Source organism: Cryptotermes secundus, unplaced genomic scaffold (genome assembly GCF_002891405.2).
Source record: "Cryptotermes secundus unplaced genomic scaffold, Csec_1.0 scaffold273, whole genome shotgun sequence".
Classification (NCBI taxonomy): domain Eukaryota; kingdom Metazoa; phylum Arthropoda; class Insecta; order Blattodea; family Kalotermitidae; genus Cryptotermes; species Cryptotermes secundus.
Genome location: NW_019744109.1, coordinates 1,370,376 through 1,393,778, shown reverse-complemented (window position 1 = coordinate 1,393,778; position 23,403 = coordinate 1,370,376). Strand labels below are relative to the sequence as shown.

Sequence of the window (23,403 nt, the reverse complement as noted above, 5' to 3'; positions counted from 1 at the left end):
GCGTCATTACGTAATTCACGTCCTCAGGAAGACTTTATGCTGCGGTAAAACCTGTCTGGGCCGAAATCTAAAAAGACGAAATAAACACTCTGGTTTAGACATCCGCCCGCCTCTTGGAAGTTCACTGTTTGAATGAAAATGAAATTGCACGTACCGGGACTCCAGTTCTACTGTACTACATTCTATGAATACAGTTTGCCCTTCAGGGATTGCGATTATAGGTGCCCTCAAATTAGTGTCCTGTGGAAACATGAAAATGTGAGGGCCTCTTTATAGTCTATACACACAGTGTTTTTATGTTATGTATTGCGCTTATTAATTATGGGGGCAGGCGGTAGCGTAGTTGGTTGAGGCACTATGCTACAAGCCGGAAGGCCGCGGGTTCGATTCCGGATGAGATAATTGGATTTTTCAATTGACCTAATCCTTCCAGCCGCACTATGGCACTGGGGTCGACTCAGACTCTAACAGAAATGAGTACCAGGAGTCTTGGGGGGGGGGGCTGCCGATGCTTAATCCTGACAACCTTACCGCCATCTGTGAGGCGATTGTTTAGAAGATGTAGGAACCTCAACCTCTCAGAACCCTCTGGATCTTCACGGCTTGTTACAGGGATACCTTTAACTTTTATTAATTATGAGCCAATAGAATCATTGTCCAACCAAATATATTTTCTTTATTGAAAGCGTTTAAAGTTGGCGCTAACGTCGCCGACAAGCGGCGGTCGCTCGGTCGGTATAGTTCTCTTGCGGACTCAAGCCACAGATTTTGTTTGTATTGAAAGAGTCGTTATCTAACGTACGAAAAAAAAAAGGTTGGGAAAAACTAGAGCATGCTCTAAGGATGCGGGGACGAGAAATGCTTACAAAATTTTGGTTTGAGAACCTCGTGGAAGGTGATGACTTGGCGGGCAGGTCCGTATTCTGCCAAAATGGATATGAGAGAAATATATATTGTGGTGATGTGGATTGAAATGAATTGGCCCCTGACGAAATGAGAATCAAGCCACTTAAATATACCTCTCATCGAACACAATTATGCATTTTTAGCCTACTTTCCTTAATTTGAAAAAATAAATAAAAAGGAGGCTTATGAAGTCAAATTTTCTGTCTTTATCTGTCTTTGTATCTATCTGTGTTCATCTGTCTGTTTTTTTTCATTGGCGCTACAGCCCTCATTTGGGCCTAGGTCTACCTCCATGAAACTCTCCGTTTCACTTCGGTTTACTAGATCTTAGATATACGGTATGACTCCTTGGGCGGGTAATCAGCTCTTCGCAAGGCCTCTACCTGTACACAAACACAGAAAAACGCAGACGAACATCCATGCCCTGAGTGGGATTCGAACCCACGATCCCGGCTTCCGAGCGAGCGAAGACAGTAAATGACTTAGACCGCTCGGCTACCGTGACCGGCCATCTGTCTGTTTATCCCTTCCTAATTTGTTAGACTTATGAGTTCTTCTTAGTGTCTGCCTGCCTGTCTGTGTATTCTCCATAATTTTCGTTAGGAGGTCTATGAAATCAACTTACTGTCTGTGTATCAGTGTGTTCCTCCTACTTTTTTCGATTTCTATGCGGTCCGTGTCGTATCAAAGGAAAAAAGGCTATTAATTCTTCACAGAACTTCTTGTTATTACCATTGCAGAACAGGCCACTGGATACAAAATGTAAGTATCGAGAGGAGAAAGAGAATTCTCGCTCTTGGGTCTTCAAGACTCGAGCTTTCCGCAACTGGACTTAGGCTGCATCGAATGTTGGTTGTCCAGTGGTTTCCAGAAACGTTGAAAAATACGTAAGATCCTTCCAAGGCAGAAAATTGAGAATTCTCAGTATCCCACGCAGCGTATTCCCGGAAGCGAAAGTTTCACAAAAATCGCAGAAACTGCTACTACACGTTAGAAAGCACGTAGGTCTTGAGGTAAACACGAAAATCAGAGGCTTCATTTGTATCTCGGGCCTTAAAGATGAAAATCTGAGACTTTACTTTTATCCCGGATTGTAAACACGAAAATCTGAAGCTGTGTTTGTATGTCGGACCGTCAACACGAAAATCTGAGGCTCTATTTGTAACTTGAACCGTAAACACGAAAATCTGAGGCTTTATTTGCATCTCGGACCGTAAACACGAAAATCTGAGGCTTTATTTGTAACTTGAACCGTAAACACGAAAATCTGACGCTTTATTTGCATCTCGGACTGTAAACACGAAAATCTGGGGCTTTATTTGTAACTTGAACCGTAAACACGAAAAGCTGAGGCTTTATTTGCATCTCGGACCGTAAACCCGAAAATTTGAGGCTTTATTTGCATCTCGGACCGTAAACACGAAAATCTGAGGCTTTATTTGCATATGGGACCGTAAACACGAAAATCTGAAGCTTTATTTGCATCTGGGACCGTAAACAGGAAAATCTGAGGCTTTGTTTGCATCTGGGGCCATTAACACGGAAATCTGAGGCCTTGTTTGCGTCCCGGAAGAATCACAATATAAGAATGCATAATAAATCCTTGGAAGAGGAACATTCATATATTTGAGAACTACAGCAGTGCAACAAAATAAATCTTAAGAAACTAACTGGAGGCGGGAGATAATATTTAGGCCTAACTTCACAGCTTGCCCTCTTAACCAAATATTGGAAATTCGTAGTGTAAACACGTAATTGCCGGTCACGGTAGCCGAGCGGTCTAAGGCATGCACTGTCTTCGCTCGCTCGGAAGCCGGGATCGTGGGTTCGAATCCCACTCAGGGCATGGATGTTTGTGTGCGTTTTTCTGTATTTGTCTACAGGTAGAGGCCTTGCGACGAGCTGATCACCCGCCCAAATAGTCCTACCGAATGTGTAAGATCTAGAAAAACCGAAGTGAACGGAGTTCATGGAGGTAGGCCTAGGCCCACTGGGGCTGTAGTGCCAAGGAAAAAGAAACAAAAAAACACGTAATTAGAAGTGAACATAGGGAGAATGTTATGTAAACCTTACTTGTACATCTTTTCACCACAGCAGAGGGCAGAGCACGAAATATTGATGCTAATAAATCCTTCCAAGAAATGGGAAATTTCACATGTCTGGGAACCACAGTAACAAGTTAAACAAGTCCACGAAGGTACTGGACGTAAGAGAGAGGAACCAACGGGGGGGGGTGTAATTTACATAATGAGGAGTTTCATAATATTCCCTCTCCACTAAATATTAAAGATTTATTGTGTAATGAAATCAAAGACCATGGGTTGGATGGGATATAAGAAATGCATAAGGTGAAGTTATCTGTTGTGCATAATGAATTGAGCACTACGTCATGAAGATGTATGGGAAGTGGAGGCATAATTTACAATTTCTGACGTGGGCACTAGATGAAAATGAGTGGCCAGCTTCACGCTACAGCCACCTTACCCCCGGAGGAAAAATACCTGTATCCACCGTTAGAAGGCTGATGAGCCCCAGAGCCTGCCTGGACACTGTTTAAGAGAGATGAGTCTCTTCCACCTTCCGGAATGGAACCCCGACCGTCCGAGGTATGATGCTAACAACTCACCCCTACCTAATGCCGATGTCAAGAATGTTAGAAATATACTTCCACTTCCCAATACGTCTTCGTGGCGTGGCGCATGCTTAATTAAGCAGAGTGAAAAATTTACATCCTTTTTATATGAAAATATATTGACTTTGTGATGTATTGTTGGTTTGTGAAGAAGGAATTCGCTTCATAGAGTTAGAAATTCCTACAGAACAATTCTTAGCAGCATTGATATGGATATCTTTGTGTCTGCCCACTCTTTTATAACGATTAACGAAGCTTTGTTGCTCCTGAGGACAGTCTTTCGGCTTAAGTTCTGGCACACCTGTACCGACTGTAACTTCTGGCACACTTGTACCGAGTGTAACTTCTGGCACACTTGTACCGAGTGTAACTTCTGGCACACTTGTACCGAGTGTAACTTCTGGCACACCTGTACCGAGGGTACCTTCTGGCACAATTGTACCGAATGTAACTTCTGGCACACCTGTACCGAGGGTAATTTTTTAATGCTAGTGGTGTGGGACTAAGTCCCTTGTACTGCGGCCACTTCTGGCCTATTGTACTAGCCCCAGATGATAGGTGAGGGTGATTGTGGAGCAATTGGTGGAATGAAGATTGGCAGGGTAAACCGAAGTACTCGGAGAAAACCTGCCCGAACGCCACTTTGTCTAACAGAAATCCCACTTGACCAGACCCGGGATCGAACCCGGGCCGCCGCGGTGGGAATGTACCTACTGTAACTTCTTGCACACCTGTACCGAGTGTACTCTAAATAGGATTCCATATTCCCGTATTTATCGTAGACCTGTGGAGGGTTACACACCCCATGTTGGAACTCGATAAATTTGGCATATGGGGTAATGCCTTTTGACTTGCGTACGGAAGACTTTAGATGCTCGTCTCTGGCAGGAACATCGGCTATCATGACTAAAAGTTTCCATGATTTTATTCAACCTCTCGTGGCAGATACCGGAGTAACACCTTAACACATGGCACGACCGCTTTTTTCAGCATTTCATTACAATTAATTATTGACTATTATCTATTCATTAGGACAGCCTCTTGGGTCTAGTGGTCAGAGTTCCTGGCTACAGATCCAGAAGTCCCGGGTTCGATTACCGGCGCTACCAGATTTTCTGAGAAGTAGTGGGCCTGGAGCGGTGTCCACTCAGCCTCGTGAGGATAATTGAGGAGCTCCTTGAATGGAAAAGTAGCGGCTCCGGTCTAGAAAACCGAAATTAACGGCCATGGGGATTCGTTGCACTGACTACGCGACACCTTCTATCCGCTAAAGCTGCCACTCACTTTGCAAACTAGCAGCGGTTGTTCGGTGGGTATAGTTCGCTTGCGGACTAAAACCATGGAGTTAAGTTTTATTTTTATCTATTCACTGGACGCTGTCTAGTCTTGAGTTAGACACCTTCGTTAAACTGCACACAAGCTCTTCGGAACACCATGAGAAGCCTGTTTTTCCAATGTTGATTTTCATAAAAAAGAGGCACTGAGTCTCTGTATTTGAATTAAATGTTGTATTTACTCAGCAATAAGAGAATTTTAAGAACCGTGACCTTGCAATCAGGCTCACTTTGTTTGGGAATACGAGGAACAGTACAACTTCTTCTGCACGCGGCCAGTCACCGTGTTACCTAATGAGAAGTTGACAGTGTCATGCGCTGATTATGTAAGTCCCTTGATAAATACTAGTTCCGCGGTCCGTCATATACTCGCATGTTCATCATCCATTCTCTGAAAGCAAATAAGCCGAACTTTGGAGGTGGCAAATTTCAAGGCCAATGAAAAGCCCCTGGGTAAAGGCAATCCGAAGGCCGTCTCCAGTGGACAAGCTTTGTGTCAATAATTGGCTGATATAAAATTTATGATGAGACCGCCTCTGTGGCCTAGTGATCAGAGTTCCAGGCTACAGATCCGGAGGTTCCGAGTTCGATTCCCGGCGTTACTAGATGTTCTGAGGAATAATGGGTCTGGAACAGGGTCCACTCAGCCTCGTGAAGATAATTGAGGAGATATTTCAAGGAAATGGCGGCTCTGGTCTAGAAAACCGAGATTAACGGCCGTTGGGATGCGTTACGCTGACCACGCGACACCCTCTATCCCGCAAAAGTTGGCACTAACTTCGCCGACAAGCGGCGGCCGCTCGGTCGGTATAGTTCGCTTGTGGAATGCAGGCCACGGAGTTGAAGATTTATGATGTGAATTGGGCCCAACTAACTCAGGGTAAGGTTACATGTGAGAGAGATTTGCGGCTCCTGGGATATAACCCCCTTGTAGTCCGTCGAAATTCAGTCGACGTTTCGGAGGAACACATAGCCTCCGTTTTCAGGGTCGAAGTGTAAGCCAAGGAAGAAGATGGTAGGGCTGAGAGAATACGTGTATCAGATCCTAAGTAATGCATCGGGTTTGTATTTCAATTCTGTTTGAATTCTTAACGAGTCGAAATACCTCAGCACTGCAATAAGATAGAGCAGGGCTGATAGTTCTCACTTGCTACGATAGGCTGCAGTAGTCAACACAACAGCTACTACAACACCTATGCCCCGGCACTTGTTACTTTCTAGCGAAATTTCCTTCATTTCGTTTCTGATATTTCTGAGACAGACACCGCAGTTGAGTGTTTGTCACGCTTGTTCCGTATTCTCCGTAAGCACTGCTGTGAGAAACTTGAATCCTGCTTTCATTACGTCTATTTTCATGTCCTTCTATCCACAGTAACGGTGACAGAATTGCCTAATAAATTGCGATCAAGTCCCGTTTTATGGACTCCGGCCTACGTTACATTTTAACTTATTTCGATTTAGGCTTAACTTGAACTGTGTTAAGGGCCACTTCGCTCAAGGTTCTAAATAAGTAAAGATTTACTTTTGTTTTTTTTGACAAGTTTGAGATAAAATTTTTTCACGATAGTTACATAAATATTGTCTTCCGTAACTCCCATGAAGTTTAAAATAATTAGGAACCATTTTCCTTAAGGGGTGATTTTAACGTCGGCTTATCCTCAGCAATGACACCTTCATAAGTAGCCAGTTTCTGCATGTTAAAATTCGCAAGACTCTTTGAGTCATTGTAACATGCAGCCATGACTTACACAACCATAAATGCACGGAGACGAGCGCAACTTACATCATATTACTAGTTCATGTACATTTAGTTTCTTAATAACATGCGTTGCTCTAGTATGGGGTCGAGCCGGGATAACTCAGGCGGTATAGCGACAGGCTACGGGCTGGAGGGCCGGGGTTCGATTCCCGACAGGTATAGGAGATTTTTGTCATTTCCACAGCGTCCAGACCATCTCTGAAGCCCACTCAGCATCCTAGCCAATGGTTACCGGGGCTCTTTTCCCGGGGATAAAGCGACCAGAGCGTGAAGCTGACAACTCATCTCCATTAGCGTCGAGGTAAAGATTATACATTCAAACAACAAAAAACCAAACAAACTCCGTGGTTTTAGTCCGCAAGCAAACTATACCGATCGAGTGACCGCCGCTTGTCGGCGAAGTTAGTGCCAAATTTAGTGGATAGAGGGTGTCGCGAGGTCAGCGCAACGAATACTCACGGCCGTTAATTTATACATCCACTCCGCCATATATCTTCCCGGGGGAAGTGCTTAATTAAGCAAGCACAGGGACAACTTTATCTTACCTTACTCCGGTGTGGGCTGACGCTGTAGACATGAAAAATTCTTGTGGGAGAATGGCTTGTTGCGAGACAACAGTACATCGTGACGGTGTGTATCAGTCCCATGGGGCCAGCTCGTGAAGAAATGTCATCTACACAAAGTCCATGCCTGACCTTTCGCAGGTTCTTGTGCTTTCACTGTACAGAGGGGAAAGCAGCCGATATAACAATGGATAATATACTGAAGAAAGTCAACGGTCGAGTCATTCGTGCGTGACCACTATTATATTCTATGTTATTAATTGACTGTACTTACGTGGATAATCGATAAGATTGTCTTGTAACGATGTATCGATCCTTCGATCGAGCGAATATTTCACTCGTAAAGAATGTTGTTTTCCTTGTATTATTCATGCATTTGTATGCAGGATTGTGTTAATTAAACTGGCTACATGTTGCTGAACAATGGCCTGATGTCTGGGATATTTCTTTTTGCCTCACGAATGGATGTTACAATCTTCTCTGTTATTTCCCTCGCCGTGCCAGACATTCGTCAGTCAGTCTTGGAATAAACCGGATCCTGGCATCCCAAATGTCCCCACATTTCAGAGATATTTGTTGTCTTCTTATTTGCAGGTTAGCAATTGTTATTCCTATTCTAGTTTAAACGTGGTTGCTTCGTGACTCTGAATTATAAACCATTGTATTTTGGAAATGTTTAAAACTATTCCCATCGCCTCTGTGGTCTAGTGGCCCGAGTTCCTGGCCTCAGATCCAGAGGTCTTGGGTTCGATTCCCGGCTCTACCAGATTTTCTGAGAAGTAGTAGGTATGGAACGGGGTCCACCCAGTTTCGTGAGGATAAATGAGGAGCTACAGCAAGGAAATAGCGGCTCAGGTCTAGAAAATACAGATTAACGGCCGTGGTGATCCGTTGCGCTGACCACGCGACATCCTCTAACCACTAAAGTTGACGCTAACTTCGCCGACAAGCGGCGGTTGCTCGGTCAGTATAGTTCGCTTGCGGACTACAGGCCACGGAGTTTTTAAAGCAATTCCCTAAGAAATGCTCGCTCTAGGTAGCAAAGAATTGCTATGTGGGGAGATTTATTTCCCTGTGGTTTACTTCCGGACAAGTTTCAGGAGAATGTCAGACATTTTGACTCGCCAGTGGTCCTTTGTTCCGGTCTAGAGAACCGAGATTAACGGCCGTAGGGATCCGTTTCGCTGACCACGCGACACCTTCTATCCGCTAAAGTTGACACTAACTTCGCCGAAAAGCGGCGGTCGTTCAGTCGGTATAGTTCGCTTGCGGACTATAGGCCACGGATTTGGTGTTCCTTGTTCTTAGTCTGACATCGTAAAGGAAGTACATAGATTCAATATGTTCGCGAACTGTGAACTGGGGAGAATATTTGGATCTAAGGGAAGGAAGTAACAGGAGAAGAAAAACATTTTCATAATAAGGACCTTCATCAGTTCTGCAGCTTGACAAATATAATTGTCTACATGAAGCCATAGACGAAGAGATAAGTGGCACACGTAGCATGTTTCGAAAACATGAAAGATGAGTACACAGATCTTGTTCGGAACCCCGAAGGAAAGAGACCACTTGGTAGACCTGTACACGGATGGAACAATATTAAAATGAACCTTAGATAGGTAAGGTGTGAGGGTGTGAGCTGGATTCAACTAACTCAGAATACAAGCCATTGGTAGATCCACGATATCTTCCACAAAGATGAGTTTTATCTGTGACTAGTTCAACGATTATAATTTTTTTTAATAAGGACTGTATTATATGTAGTTATCTAGACCGCTTATTATTCGAATGTCTCTCTTTTGTAGGTCCCTTTCCTGCTAGCTTTTCCAGTACATCGTGTGCACATAACTAATATTTACAAACATTTGAAGAAAGTTGTGGTGGGTTGATGAACAGACCTACATACTTCACCAAATACATTCCTTTATCTGACATTTCTTATTTTCCTTAATTTTAGCTAAAATCTCTTACGGAACCTGTTCTTCTCAAAACGGTGTATAGAGAGTGGCGTTAAGAAGGATTCAATATGGCAGTTCCATGTTTTCTTACATTTCCCCGCGGCACAGATGTGCTATTTGGTGGCCTAATGCTTGCACGAATTTCAAGGTAAAGTAGTTTTTTCCCTTATAAGAAATTGGACGTGACAACCAAACCATTGTCGTATGTGACGACGTCACACGGCATATACGTTTAAACAAATAGAGAAGCATACATGTGGGTCGTGAGCACGGGCCGTACGAAGCCTTGAACTGAACAGAGCAGCCATACTGTTCAAACAGACCCACTTGTATTCATAAACTGAACGGACAATGGTAGAAGAAATCGCACTTAACAGGAGACAAGAGGCATTTAAGAAGGCCGTGCTTGGGCGGGCAGATTTTGGAACCGTTTGCAGCAGAAATTTTTCATGTGGCAGTTATTTAAGACAAATTACACTTATATGTCCGCTACAGTTTATTTTTCTTTTAACTGTTCATAGATCAATCAATAAAAATACAATTAATTAGAAATATTGTATTTTCGAAATATGTTTTACCTTTGAACAATATGGAAAATGTAATTTATTTTATTTTATGAAAATGGTTTATATTACTGCTGACCCTTATTTTAGAAAATGTGAGAAAATCGTGGACTAATTACGTAGTGTATGAATGTATAAGGGGTGGGCCTTCTCAGCCCTTGTACCGCGACCTACAGTTGTCTATTGTGCTTATTACGTAGTGTAAGGGAAAATAATAGATAATTTAGCAACAGTACTGTATTGTAATTTTTTCTTTTATAATTCAGGCAAATGATTTTGTTATATATATAAAATGTGCATCACATTTATGATATTTATGCATTAATGAAGTTCATTGTCAACTACCAAAATTGTAACTTTGAATGAATATAAAACAAACAAAATACTTTTCTTCCTTCCCGCTGCCTCCGATATATCGTATTATATAGATGTAGTTGGGTAAGTGTAGAGTATATTTATGTGAACATAAAATACCTGTACATTTCCTGAAAAGCCAAATTGTAATAAGAGCTTCCCTATGGGCATATATCAGCGTGCGATGAGTTTTAAAGAGAAGCCAGTTAAACTGTTTTGGATGTGAAGCATTTCTGTTGAAGACAGGCCTAATGTACTGTGTAAACAAAGTCTACTTGTGCAGTATCGTAGGCCTGCTTACTAGCTAACGTTCTGAAGCACGATGCTTAATATACATACCAAAAAATAAAATCCATGTCCTGTAGTCCGCAAGCGAACTATACCGACCTAGTTACCACGGCTTGTCGACGAAGTTAGTGCCCACCCACAAAATCATACCCTTCATAGGCACCGTTGTGGAAACTCCAACTCCGAAACAGCGATTATTTAACTCAACTGCATAAACGACGACTGTGGGACGCGTGTTTTCTGTGGGGTAAGAATTTAATTCTGATATATAATTTAGACAAATGTCATGCTTCAAAAATATTAATCATATTTACGTACCAAGAAAAGTATTTAATTCTTTGACATGATTGAAAAGATAAGGAAAATTGCAACTAATAAGAATTTGAAATAGATTTTCGGTGATAAGTAGGTTTATAAAAGCGAAGTTCTCTTTTGCCCTCATAAGTTCGCAAGTGCTCCACAGTAACCCTGATCCGTGGGCCACAGCGAGCGAACCCGAAGTTTCATTACCGTGTTGACAAGAGCCCTCCAATTGTCCCTCTCCTAAGACAGACCAATCCAGTCCATACCAACTTATCCCATCTCTGTTATATCCATTTTAATAAAGGGTGTCCAGATGAAAGATATCCAAAATAAAATCATTATATCTCAGAAAGACTTTATTATACACATTAATGGGTTACATCATTACAAAAGGAAACTACCAAAGTTTCTTCCTTCCTATATAACTTGCGGGCTTTCAGGTACTGAAGCTCGTTGATCTTAACCTAGTAGACAATGTTCGTCACATAACCCCACAATAAAAAATCCACTGGTGTTAAATCTGGCGACCTAGGAGGCCGATCCATCTCCTAGCCATCTCTCTGTCCAGGTGATTCCTAACGTGGTGGCAGAAATATGGCGGCGCTTGCGCGTAAATCGGGCATGAAAAAACAACTTTCAGAGTTTTCCTTTCCGATGACATAAACCGGATACGTGTATGACAATTAGTTTCCGAGATATATTTTTTTTTTATTTTGGACACCTTGCATCTGGACACCCTGTATTATCTACGTTTATTATATACGTTTATATACATATGTTAAGCATGTATCAGTTTTGCATGAAAGTCTGCGTTCTCGGCAACACACTGTGCTGGCACATTTCACGCGCGCGGGTAACCTTTCTCCATAATGATGTGGGTCACATTAATGAAATGCGAGCGTACACTTTCATTTCCCATCGTGAGCTTTACTTCTCACGGCGCATGCGTGGCTGCTGTGCCGATAAAGCTATTGTTACTCTAGTAACTGTTCTTAGCGCTAATGACTCTTATTAACATGAGTCTTAATATGGTAGCAGGTGTCGTCAAGGTTAGCCGTGTTTATACCGGAAACGTAGTGCTTGAGCCTGTTATTGCGGTAGATGTTGTGTCAAGCTGTAACGAAGATTGCCTTGGGACAAGCCATGTTCAAAGTTTACAGGAAACGGATCGATTTGAATGTAAATATCGCCATTTTGATAATGTGAAATTACCCCCCATAGTGATATGGAGGTTTGAGAGATTTTGTGGCTCCATTTACCGACATAATCTGGATAGCTCAGTCGATATAGCAGCTAGGCTATAGTTCGACCGGATGATGAATCGGGATGAATCTTTCTCACCGCTTCTACAATGGTTCTTCGTCACATCAAACCTCCTAGCCAATGGGCAGCGAGATCACTATCCTGGGGGGTAATGCGGCTGGGTTGCAAAGCAACAACTCGCCCTCCCCCCTTCATGTAACACCTCAAGCATACGTCTGCATGTCGTGATTGCTTAATTAAGCACAGATAAAATGTTAACAGTTACCCAACCGTTATATTCAGAATGATAAGTAGCAGAAACAGTTAAGCTTACAATGTCAGTAAAACGTAAAGAAGTCCCTGTGCTTATCTAATTAAGCACTAATCCATGAAGGCTTATGGAGGATATCCAAGTATTCTTGAACTCGACTTTAGTTGGAAGATGAGTGATCAGCTCCACGCTCCGGCCGCTTTACACCCGAGGATAAGTTGGGTGGGCCCCAAAATCGGTTGGCCGATATGCATAAGGGAAAACTCTTGCCCCTAACGAGACTTGAACTCCAACCCATCAGCCGTCCACTGCGTAGCTGATAGCTATACCGACTGCGCTATCCTGGCTCTACTTATAATGTCAGTAGCTCGCGATTATTTATGTATTAATATAACACGAGATGCAGGTTCAGTGTACAAAGATTGGGCATTCACGGGTCGCATGCACCTCTCGCTGTGTCACGATTCTGCAGATTGTAATGCATGCCACAAAACTTTCCTCGTCACGAAGTTCTCACCGACTTACATGGTATGTCTTGACTCGGAAGGCTACAGTGTGTCTCTTCTCTTTGAGCAGACTGTACGTATCTACCTATACGAGGCATCGATCTAACTTAGACACTGCAAATTTGTTGAATGTATTCTAATGTGCTTCGACCAACAACTCACAAGTGAGAAGTTTGCCTCGTTTTAGACAGTGTGTAGGAAGAGTTGTGTCTTCTGGGGTATAAAGCCATATAGTCCGTTGAAAGTCAAACGACGTTTCGGAGTAACATGTCGCCTCCATCCGAGATCTGCTTGTGACCTCCTTTCACGCTTCTTCATAAGATTTGAGGTTTTCATGGCGGTGACTATGAAGGATGCCGTCTTCTGGGATGTGGCGCCTTGTAGACATAGTATAAATCACCGTTTAGGATCAACGTATTGCCTCCATCTTCACTGTAGAAGAAAAAAGAAAAAAATCCGCGAGCGAAGAACCGGCGTGAACAGGTGACTGCAGACTAAGTGACCAGCCGAAAACACCCAGGAGCAGAAAAGGAGGGAGAGTGGGCCACATGGTTTATACTACGTCTTCAAGGCGCCACATCCCAGAACACGGCATTCTTCAGCTTATTCTTGGACCCTGAAGATTGAGACGACATGTTCTTACGAAACCACGGTTAACTCAACGAACTACACGGCATTATATCCCAGGAGATAGAGCTCTTCATAACCACCGCTGTGAGAACCTCAGATCCTACACGGCGCTATATCGCAGGAGACAATAACCACAGCTGTGAGAACCTCAGACCCTACATAGCGCTATATCCCAGAAGACAGAACTCTTCATAGCCACCGCTGTGAGAACCTCAGACCCTACACAGCGCTATATCGCAGGACATAGAGCTCTTCATAACCACAGCTGTGAGAACCTCAGATCCTACACAGCGCTATATTCCAGGAGATACAGCTCTTCATAGCCACCGCTGTGAGAACCTCAGACCCTACACAGCGCTATATTCCAGGAGATACAGCTCTTCATAGCCACCGCTGTGAGAACCTCAGACCCTACACAGCGCTATATTCCAGGAGATACAGCTCTTCATAGCCACCGCTGTGAGAACCTCAGACCCTACACAGCGCTATATTCCAGGAGATACAGCTCTTCATAGCCACCGCTGTGAGAACCTCAGACCCTACATAGCGCTATATCCCAGGAGACAGAGCTCTTCATAACCACCGCTGTGAAAGCTTCAGACCCTACACAGTGCTATATCCCAGGGGACAGAACTCTTCATAACCACATCTGTGAGAACCTCAGATCCTACACAGCGCTATATTCCAGGAGATACAGCTCTTCATAGCCACCGCTGTGAGAACGTCAGATCCTACGCAGCGCTATATCCCAGAAGATAGAACTCTTCATAACAACCGCTGTGAGAACCTCAGATCCTACACAGCGCTATATTCCAGGAGATACAGCTCTTCATAGCCACCGCTGTGAGAACGTCAGATCCTACGCAGCGCTATATCCCAGAAGATAGAACTCTTCATAACAACCGCTGTGAGAACCTCAGATCCTACACAGCGCTATATTCCAGGAGATACAGCTCTTCATAGCCACCGCTGTGAGAACGTCAGATCCTACGCAGCGCTATATCCCAGAAGATAGAACTCTTCATAACAACCGCTGTGAGAACCTCAGATCCTACACAGCGCTATATTCCAGGAGATACAGCTCTTCATAGCCACCGCTGTGAGAACGTCAGATCCTACGCAGCGCTATATCCCAGAAGATAGAACTCTTCATAACAACCGCTGTGAGAACCTCAGATCCTACACAGCGCTATATTCCAGGAGATACAGCTCTTCATAGCCACCGCTGTGAGAACGTCAGATCCTACGCAGCGCTATATCCCAGAAGATAGAACTCTTCATAACAACCGCTGTGAGAACCTCAGATCCTACACAGCGCTATATTCCAGGAGATACAGCTCTTCATAGCCACCGCTGTGAGAACGTCAGATCCTACGCAGCGCTATATCCCAGAAGATAGAACTCTTCATAACAACCGCTGTGAGAACCTCAGATCCTACACAGCGCTATATTCCAGGAGATACAGCTCTTCATAGCCACCGCTGTGAGAACGTCAGATCCTACACAGCGCTATATCCCAGAAGACAGAACTCTTCATAACCACCCCTGTGAGAACCTCAACGCCTACGTAATTTTTCGGAAGTTTACAATGTAATTACAGACTCGTTAGTTTTGTGGAAGAAGTATTTTTCACACCCTTTCGATTCCTCATGGGCCACCCTGGGTGGGGAGCGCCCCACACCGGATGATGATCAGGTTCTGAAACGATCTTGAGAGCAGAAAATACGTGTATAAGCGTTCATAATTTTAATAAATTATTATATTTATTGCCTGTAATTTGGAGAACATGAGGTGTGTACTGTAAGTCTGCTCCATTCGGAATATCTGTGGACTTTATGCGAGCGAATCATCGTTCATCAGCGATAAGTGTTCACTTCTTATTGGCTCACAGACTGCGGAAGCGCTCACAGCGCTCCACTATGCCTCTCTTCATTGCAACAGTGGTGTATTATGTTGCTGAATTGTTGGCGAGATGTGAACCGCCCCTTTGCTTCTCTTTGTTTACGTGCAGTCTATAGAGACTTCAAATGAAGCATAGTCAAGTAACAGTTTTAATTTAACAGTGTATGCAAAACGGATGGCCCTAATGACTGTTACTTCTGAATTTTATTCAGGGAAGTGGACTCACCCCGGGGACCGGTTAGTCTGATCAACTTATTTTCGCATGTTTCCTCAGTTCCTCCAAGTAAATGCTTTAATTGTCCTCCCCAAAATAGGCCACGATCGTTTTTCTATCGACTTTACATATATCATACTATTCAGTCCTATAGTGTAACCCATAGATTTGAAATAACATCGTTATATAAATCACGAAACAGTTTTCTCTCTATATATATGTATGTACGTGTATATATATAATGGATATATACCAATCTCCGGTCTAGAAAACCGAAAGCAACGGGGATCAGCTGCGCTGACTGCGCGACACCCTCTATACGCAAAAATTGGCACTAACTTCGCCGACAAGCTACGGTCGCTCGGTCGGTATAGTTCGCTTGCGGACTACAGGCCATGGAGTTGTACATATAACATATAACATTTTCATGACGCACTGTTAGATTAGGACCTTGTCGAGAATACAAACAGCAGAAGAGTTATGTTTTTGGGGGGGATATAACGCCGTGTAGTCAGTGGAAACTCAACCGAAGTTTATCTACCTTATCTAATATGTACAACACTTAGTCATAAAGGCCTCTAATTAGGTCAACAAGATAAATGTGTGTGTTTTTTTTACGTCAGATGCATCAGTATCATAAACACGGACAATACCTGAAAGCCACAAACAGCTCGAGGAATTTATGGCACGTAAACCTGGAATAGTTCGTGGTTGTGACTTTTCTGTTTCAAACAAATGAGAGATGGCAGCGTGCAGATTGTTCATTTGAAACAAAAACCCTGAAAACGAAGGCATTCCTCAGACGATGTTAGTTAGANTAGTTACTAACAGTATTAGCAACATTCGTAATATTTCATAAATGTATGTATATATTTCAGTCTTCTTTAGATCTATGTTCACAGATTTATTTGTCGTATTTGTATTTTGTTTTAATTATTTTGTACCTTATATACTCGTGCTAACTTTGTAATTGGCCGCTGGGCTGTTAAGTTATTGCACGTAAATAAACATGAATTGAATTGAATTGAATTATTGGGACATGCTGTAGGATAGTTGGTTGACATACTATGCTACAAGCCGGGGAGTCGCAGGTTCGCTTCCCGATAAGGTCACTTGATTTTTCAATTGATCTAATCTTCCAACCGCACCATGTCCCTGGGATCGACCCAGTCTCTAATAAAAAATGAGCATCAGGAATCTTCCTGGGAGTAAAGGGCGGCCGGCGCTTAAGGCTCACAACGTTACTGCCATCTGTGAGCCGATTGTCTAAAGAATGTGGGAGCCTCGACGTCTCACAACGTTATGAGCCTCTGCGGCCTGTTACAAGGATACGTTTACCTTATTTAAGCATCCTGTTGGATTACAATTAGAGTTTCGTACATATATATCACCGTCTGAAATGCAATATTTATTTTCTGTCTCTAATACATATTACTACATGTTTCTGCCATATGCGGTCATCATCAGGTATGTGTGAATCCTGCAGAAGTATAATTACTTACTTGCTCATTGTGCTGAGCCCTTCTTGAGGAACCGCCAATCCAGCAGCTACTCAAGAACTTCTCAGCATTTCATGCAGCCCGAAAGTTCATTACCGTGTTGACAAGCGCCTTCCACTGGTCCCTATCCTGAGCCAGATAAATCCAATCCGTACCATTCTATCTCTCTAAGATCAATTTTAATATTGTCCACCCACCTACGCATTGGTCTTTCCAGTGGTCTCTTTCCTCCTGGCTTTCCCAAGAATATCCTATATGCATTCCTCTTCTTCCTCTTTCATGCTACATGCTCTGCCCGCCTCATCCTCCTTGACTTGATCATTGTAATTATACTTGGAGAGGAGAACAGTTGAGATGCATATGCGTCAGAAATAAACATTACGTTTAAGACTGTCTTAAATATGAGCCTTAAATTGTAGGCTACTCGTACAGTCATTTGGCATGAAGGTTTTCAGGAAATCTTGTTTTATTTTTTGCCGAAAATTTACAAAATAATAAAAATATTTTTATGTAGCTCGTTCCGCGAAGTGGAAACCTTGAGGAACCTACAGTCGCCCTCCTTTTATGGATTCCGAAGTTTCATTGTGGTATCCACACGGGTCCGCCTCTCGTTCTTACCCTGAACCAGTTGAATCCAGTTCACACGCCATATCATTAGCATCAATTTAATTATTATCCTTTCATCTACGACTGGGTGTTCCAAATCCTTCCCTTCATATTTTCAGATTGAAATTTTATGTAATTTTTTAATTTTACGCACAAGCGCTACATGTCCAATCTCATTCTTCTTGACTGATCACGCCAATGATAGACTGTGCGGTGAGGAGTACTCACTAGAGAGCTCCTCATTATGTAGCCTTCCGCCTCCTGTTACTTACTTACTTACTTACTTACTTACTTACTTACTTACTTACTTACTTACTTACTTACTCACACATGGAGCTGAGCCCGCCAAATCGGCGGCTTCTCAAGGATTTCCCGGCTTATTATGGAACCCGAAGGTTCATCACTGTGTTCAAAAGAGCCCTCCACTCGTCCCTATCCAGAGCCAGATCCGTCCAATCCTATCTCTCTAAGATCTATTCTAATATTGTCCACCCACCTACGCCTTCGTCTTCCCTGTGGTCTCTTTCCTTCTGGCTTTCCCACCAATATCCTATATGCATTGCTCTTCTCCCCCATTCGTGCTATATGCCCTGCCCACCTCATCCTCCTTGATTTGATCATTCTAATTATATTTGGAGAAGAGTACAAGTTATGAAGATCCTCATTAAGTAGTTTTATCCAACCTCCTGTCACTTCATCTCTCTTCGGTCCAAATATTCTCCTCACCACCCTCTTCTCAAACACCCTCAGTCTATGTTCCTCCCTTAATGTCAGAGACAAAGTTTCACATCCATACAAAACCACAGGCAAAATTATAGTTTTGTATATTCTAATTGTTATGTTTTTCGACAACAGACGAGAAGACAAAAGGTTCTGGTCTGAATTGTAGCAAGCATTACCCGAGTTCAATCGCCTCTTTTTTCCTCCTGAATCAGGTTTCGATCTGTTATCGTTGTTCCCAAATATCTGAACTGTGCCACATTTTCATAACATCTGTTTCCTATTTTTACGTCATAATTTTGCCCTACATTTTGGTGACGAGACAGTAACATATACTTAGTTTCCTCAGTGTTTACTTCTAGACCAACCTCTTTACTTGCGTCAATTAAAGTTTGTGTTGTTCTTTATGGTAGCTACATTATCACCCAGTAGATTCACATCATCGGCATAGGCCAACAGCTGATGTGTCCCGTTTAATTTCAGTCCCACCTGGTTTCCTTTTACCTTCCTAATGGCATATTCTAAAGCAAGGTTGAAAAGGAGTGGCGATAAAGCATCTCCTTGTTTTAGACCAATCTGGATAGGATATTTATCAGACAAATGTTTACCTACACGGACTTCAATATACGTTTCGTTTAAACACATTTCAATCAACCTAACTAGTTTCATGGGTATCCCAAACTCTATCAGAATATTGTAAAATACTTCCCTCCTAAGTGAAGCATAGATTTTCTTGAAGTCTGAGAATAGCTTATGTAGTGTTTCATCGTACTCCCATTTTTTCTCCAATATCTGACGAATGCAAAAGATCTGATCTGTAGTTGATCTGTTACGTCGAAACCCAAACTGATTATCCCCAATAATTTCATCTATATATGGATTTAACCTTGAGAGAAGAAAAATGGATAAAATTCTGTATGAAGTTGGTAGCAGTGATATCCCTCGATAATTACTACAGTCGGTTTTATCGCCTTTCTTGTGAACTGGTACAATAATATACTCCTTCCACTGATCAGGCAATTTTTCTTTATGCCAAATAGAAGTAATTAGATTGTGAATCTTAGAATGTAACATTTCACCTCCTGCTTGAATAAGTTTTGCCGGAATTTGATCACTACCTGGTGATTTATACCACTGCAATTTTGCAATAGCACTTTCAACCTCAAAAGGGCTCAGATATTAACGGCTCAGCTGTATGGATTTCTGTCTGCCTAACAGCACTGACCTTATGTACAATCAATAACAGAGAGGTAGTTCCTCCACTTATTCAGAATGTTGTGGGAATCTGCAAGCAGATCACCATTCTCATCCTTCACTAAGTTATTGCTAGGCTGGTAACCCCTCTTAAAGTCATTTATTCCTCTATACAGGTCTCTAATATTCTGGTTCTTACTGTTCATTGCAAGCTCATCACTTTTGTCTCTGAGATATTCCTTCTTTTTGTTCCTGAAATGCCTGCTGGTTTCACGTCTTATATTGTTCAGATTATCCCCATTTAACTCGCTTGGATCCTGTAACCATTGCAATTTGGCCTGCTTTCTTTGATCTAATAATTTTGAGCATCCTTCATCGAACCATGGCTTATACTTCTTCGGTTCATAATAACCTAGACTCTCTTTGGCAGGCATTTTTATATTCTCTCTAATAGTTTCCCAAGCTTTATTAACATCCACCTCAGTGTCCAAGTTTTCCAAAGCCGCAAACCTATTTGAGATTTCAACACAATACTACTCTTTACTCTCTACCTTATTTAATTTCTTGAGATTGAACCTCTCCATATGAACTCTGTGTGTTTGTTTGCTCACTGCCAGTGTTTCCCTAACCTTTGCCACCACCAGGTAGTGGTCAGTATCACAATCTGCTGCCCTGAATGATCGGACATCAAGTAAACTTGAGTGCCGTCTCCTGTCTAGCAAAATATGGTCTATTTGATTGTGTATCTTCCCATCAGAAGATGTCCAAGTAAATTTATGGATGTTATGATGTGGGAACATTGTACTTTTGACAGTAAGATTTTTTGATGTAGCAAAGTTTACAACTCTAACTCCATTATCATTCCTAATTTCATGTAAACCCTCATTCCCAATCGCTGTTTTGAAAATGTCTTGCCTCCCTACTTTGGCATTGAAATCTCCTAACAAAATTTTCATAGGCCTAGGAGGCCTACAGCATAGGCGTCAGTGTAAAACCCCAGTTCAAAAATTTAAAAAATAGTGACAGTTTGTGGGAAATTGACGCTGTCGCACGCACCCATTGAGCTGTCCTGCACTTCCAGGATATAACGCGTGTAACGTTGTTGACTTTTTGTGTTGTATTCGAATTTTATCTGCTCTAATAATAATTAAATTCGGTTTTTTTATTTATTTACGCGCTGAGCTCGACAACCAGTGGCCAATTACAACAACAATAAGTCAATTCAATTCAATTCAATTCAATTCAATTCATGTTTATTTACGTGCAATAACTTAACAGCACATTGGCCAATTACGAAGTTAGCACGAGTACATAAGGTACAGAAAATAATTAAAACAAAATACAAATATGACAAATAAATCTGTGAACATAAATACTAAGATAACACACCTGGGAGTGGTAGCATAAAATTAATAACAAGTCAATAAATTAAAACCAATTACATAAGAAAATTAAAGTTAGCCGATGTATACACATTTGTAGTGAATGAAAACACTAATGAAGTAACACCGTAAAAGGTTTCGTACATGCTTGTAAAATATGATTCAGAGAAACCGCTCCGTCTGCAAATATGTCGAGATCTTTACCCACCACGTTGGTAGCAAGGGCGCACCGAGAAGAGGGACAGTGTCTTTTTGAGGGACGAACGCTAAAAGTAGAGACGTCTCGAACATGGAAAGTAGGAACACGAAGACTAGCACAATAATAATAATAATAATAATAAATCCATTAACATAAAACAAAATTATCATTAAGGAGTGAGNATTTATTTACGTTTTAAACTCAACAGCCAGTGGCCAATTATAAAGCCAACACGAATACCAACAACAGCAGCAATAAGAAAACACGGGGCAAAACAAACAAAAACAATAAAAAACTCCAGTTAAGGTTGTTTGTTTTTAAACCCTAGTATCTAAAGATATCCGTAGATTTACAGACTGCATTAGCAACAGAAACACATCGAGCTGAAGGGCAGTGGCTGGAGAAGCAACTAAACATAGTAAAGTTACGTATGCTCCGAGTAGGAACATGAATGCCGGGGAGAGGGGCAACATTTAGCGCCGTTATGAACATTTATTGAAAATAAAGCATCAGATTGAAGATGCCTGATGTGCAGTGTCATCAAATTTAATTCTCCCAACAAACTGTCACAATGATATTCCGTATCTTGAAAAAATCTGTTGTGGCAAAGCGCTTCAAATTTCCTTTGTTTGTTCTCAAGTTTATTGGAGTTAGTAATCGTAACAGAGTTCCACGCAACAGAATCATACTCCAGTTTGAATAATAATATTAATAACAACAATAATAATAGTAATACTAATACTAATATAAAGGTTCCAGTAAGCAGCTGGTTTCGGCTCTTCTAATTCTGAATTATGCTTGCAGATTTACTTTTGCACACGTATATAATGACGAGCAGGGTAGGCAAACTGTATTACAGAGTATTGCTGATGCTGAGTGCAGCAATGGGAAGATGATATGGCTCAACGTTGTTTGCATTGCAGGTGAGAGAGCTCGTGGAAAGGTGTACCTGTCCCGTGCAGTTTCCCATGATCCGCGTGTCCGAGGGGAAGTACCGCATCGGAGACACGAAAGTGCTCATCTTCGTACGGGTAAGTGGACACCGTCATCGATGTGAGCACTCTGTATAATATTGTTATCACAACGCACAATTCTAGCAGCCAGTACTGAAATTATGCAGTTAAGTGCGGTTGGATTTTAGTTTGTAAAAGGTAAGTTTTGTTAGATGTTTTAACATATTAGGACCAAATATCTGCGCATTTTAATTTTACACAGTCTCAAGTTTACTTCCGGTATAGAGTAAAACTTATAGTCGCGATATGCTTTTACACTTAGGATTACTAATTTTACACACCGCTGTATTTTGACCATGAAAAGCTGATGACAGGGAACCCATTAAAATGAACTTAATTTTAGTCCTTGCAATTATCGATTGATCATTTTAAGCGCGCTGCCGTGACAGGGTTTCATAAGTTCTAATTTGAATGCGTGTTATCAGTCTTATTAATTTTACATTTCGGCCTCTGCTATACGTTTGAAAAGTGAGATTTGCTGCAAACTGCAGAAGTTGTTTGTTTCGGAATAATGAAAATTCTAAATTTTCAATTCATTGAAATTTGTGAACATATAGTTATCTCTTATAATTTAAGTGTATTACGAACATTCTGCGGACTTTGAATGATGAAGATCTCCCATTTAAGTGAGTGATGTCAGAATTAAGCATGCATGTGATATTGTGACCACCGGTGATAATTTGTATCAGTGCAGAGAAAAGGAAAATGCATTAGTTAACTCGGCTTTAACTGGAGGGAGAGGAGTTTCCATTTAATCTGCGAATACACGAGAAAATAAGGATCCATACTACAGCAACGGAAATCCCCCTTTTCAAATCAGGAGCGGGCTATACGAATTATTAGACAAGAAACTTAATAAAGGCATGACACAGAAATTTCAGACGGTTTAACTATAAGTAAGAAATATCAGGAAAACTGATAGGAACACATAGGAAAAATTGTGGAGCGGCTCAGGAAGTGTTCATGGTAGAAATCGAGTGTTACCCGGTAGATATTTACAGTCGTTTCGGAGGAAAGTTCTGCCTCCATTTTCAGGGCAGGCCATCACCCTCTGGACTTATGATTGAGGCAGATCGTTCCTCCGAAATACCTCTAAACATCTACAAGACTGCATAGAATCATGGCAATCTGCATGGTCATCTTTGTGAGGACTTCAGATCTCACACAGAATGCGCATGCGTCACACTAGAGTGTCTTGTTGATTACAGGTCCTCAGAAACCACGTTATGGTGAGAGTAGGGGGCGGCTGGGATACCTTGTCACATTACTTGGACAAGCATGACCCCTGTCGCTGCAAGACAGGTATGTAACGACTCGTCACTAATTTGAACTGATCTCGTCGTTACGGGTAGGAATGTTACAGTG

General features: G+C 42.0%; 1 protein-coding gene across 2 annotated transcripts in view; it reads left to right on the top strand.

The window, feature by feature from the left end:
• The window catches only part of LOC111874427 (GAS2-like protein pickled eggs), a 116,877-nt gene that overhangs the window by 87,047 nt on the left and 6,427 nt on the right, over positions 1–23,403 (top strand). For both annotated transcript variants that reach the window (XM_023869926.2, XM_023869927.1), the window contains exons 4-5: positions 21,949–22,056; positions 23,247–23,340. In XM_023869926.2, the coding sequence (XP_023725694.1) occupies positions 21,949–22,056; positions 23,247–23,340 (202 nt within the window). The remainder of the gene's footprint in view (positions 1–21,948; positions 22,057–23,246; positions 23,341–23,403) is intronic.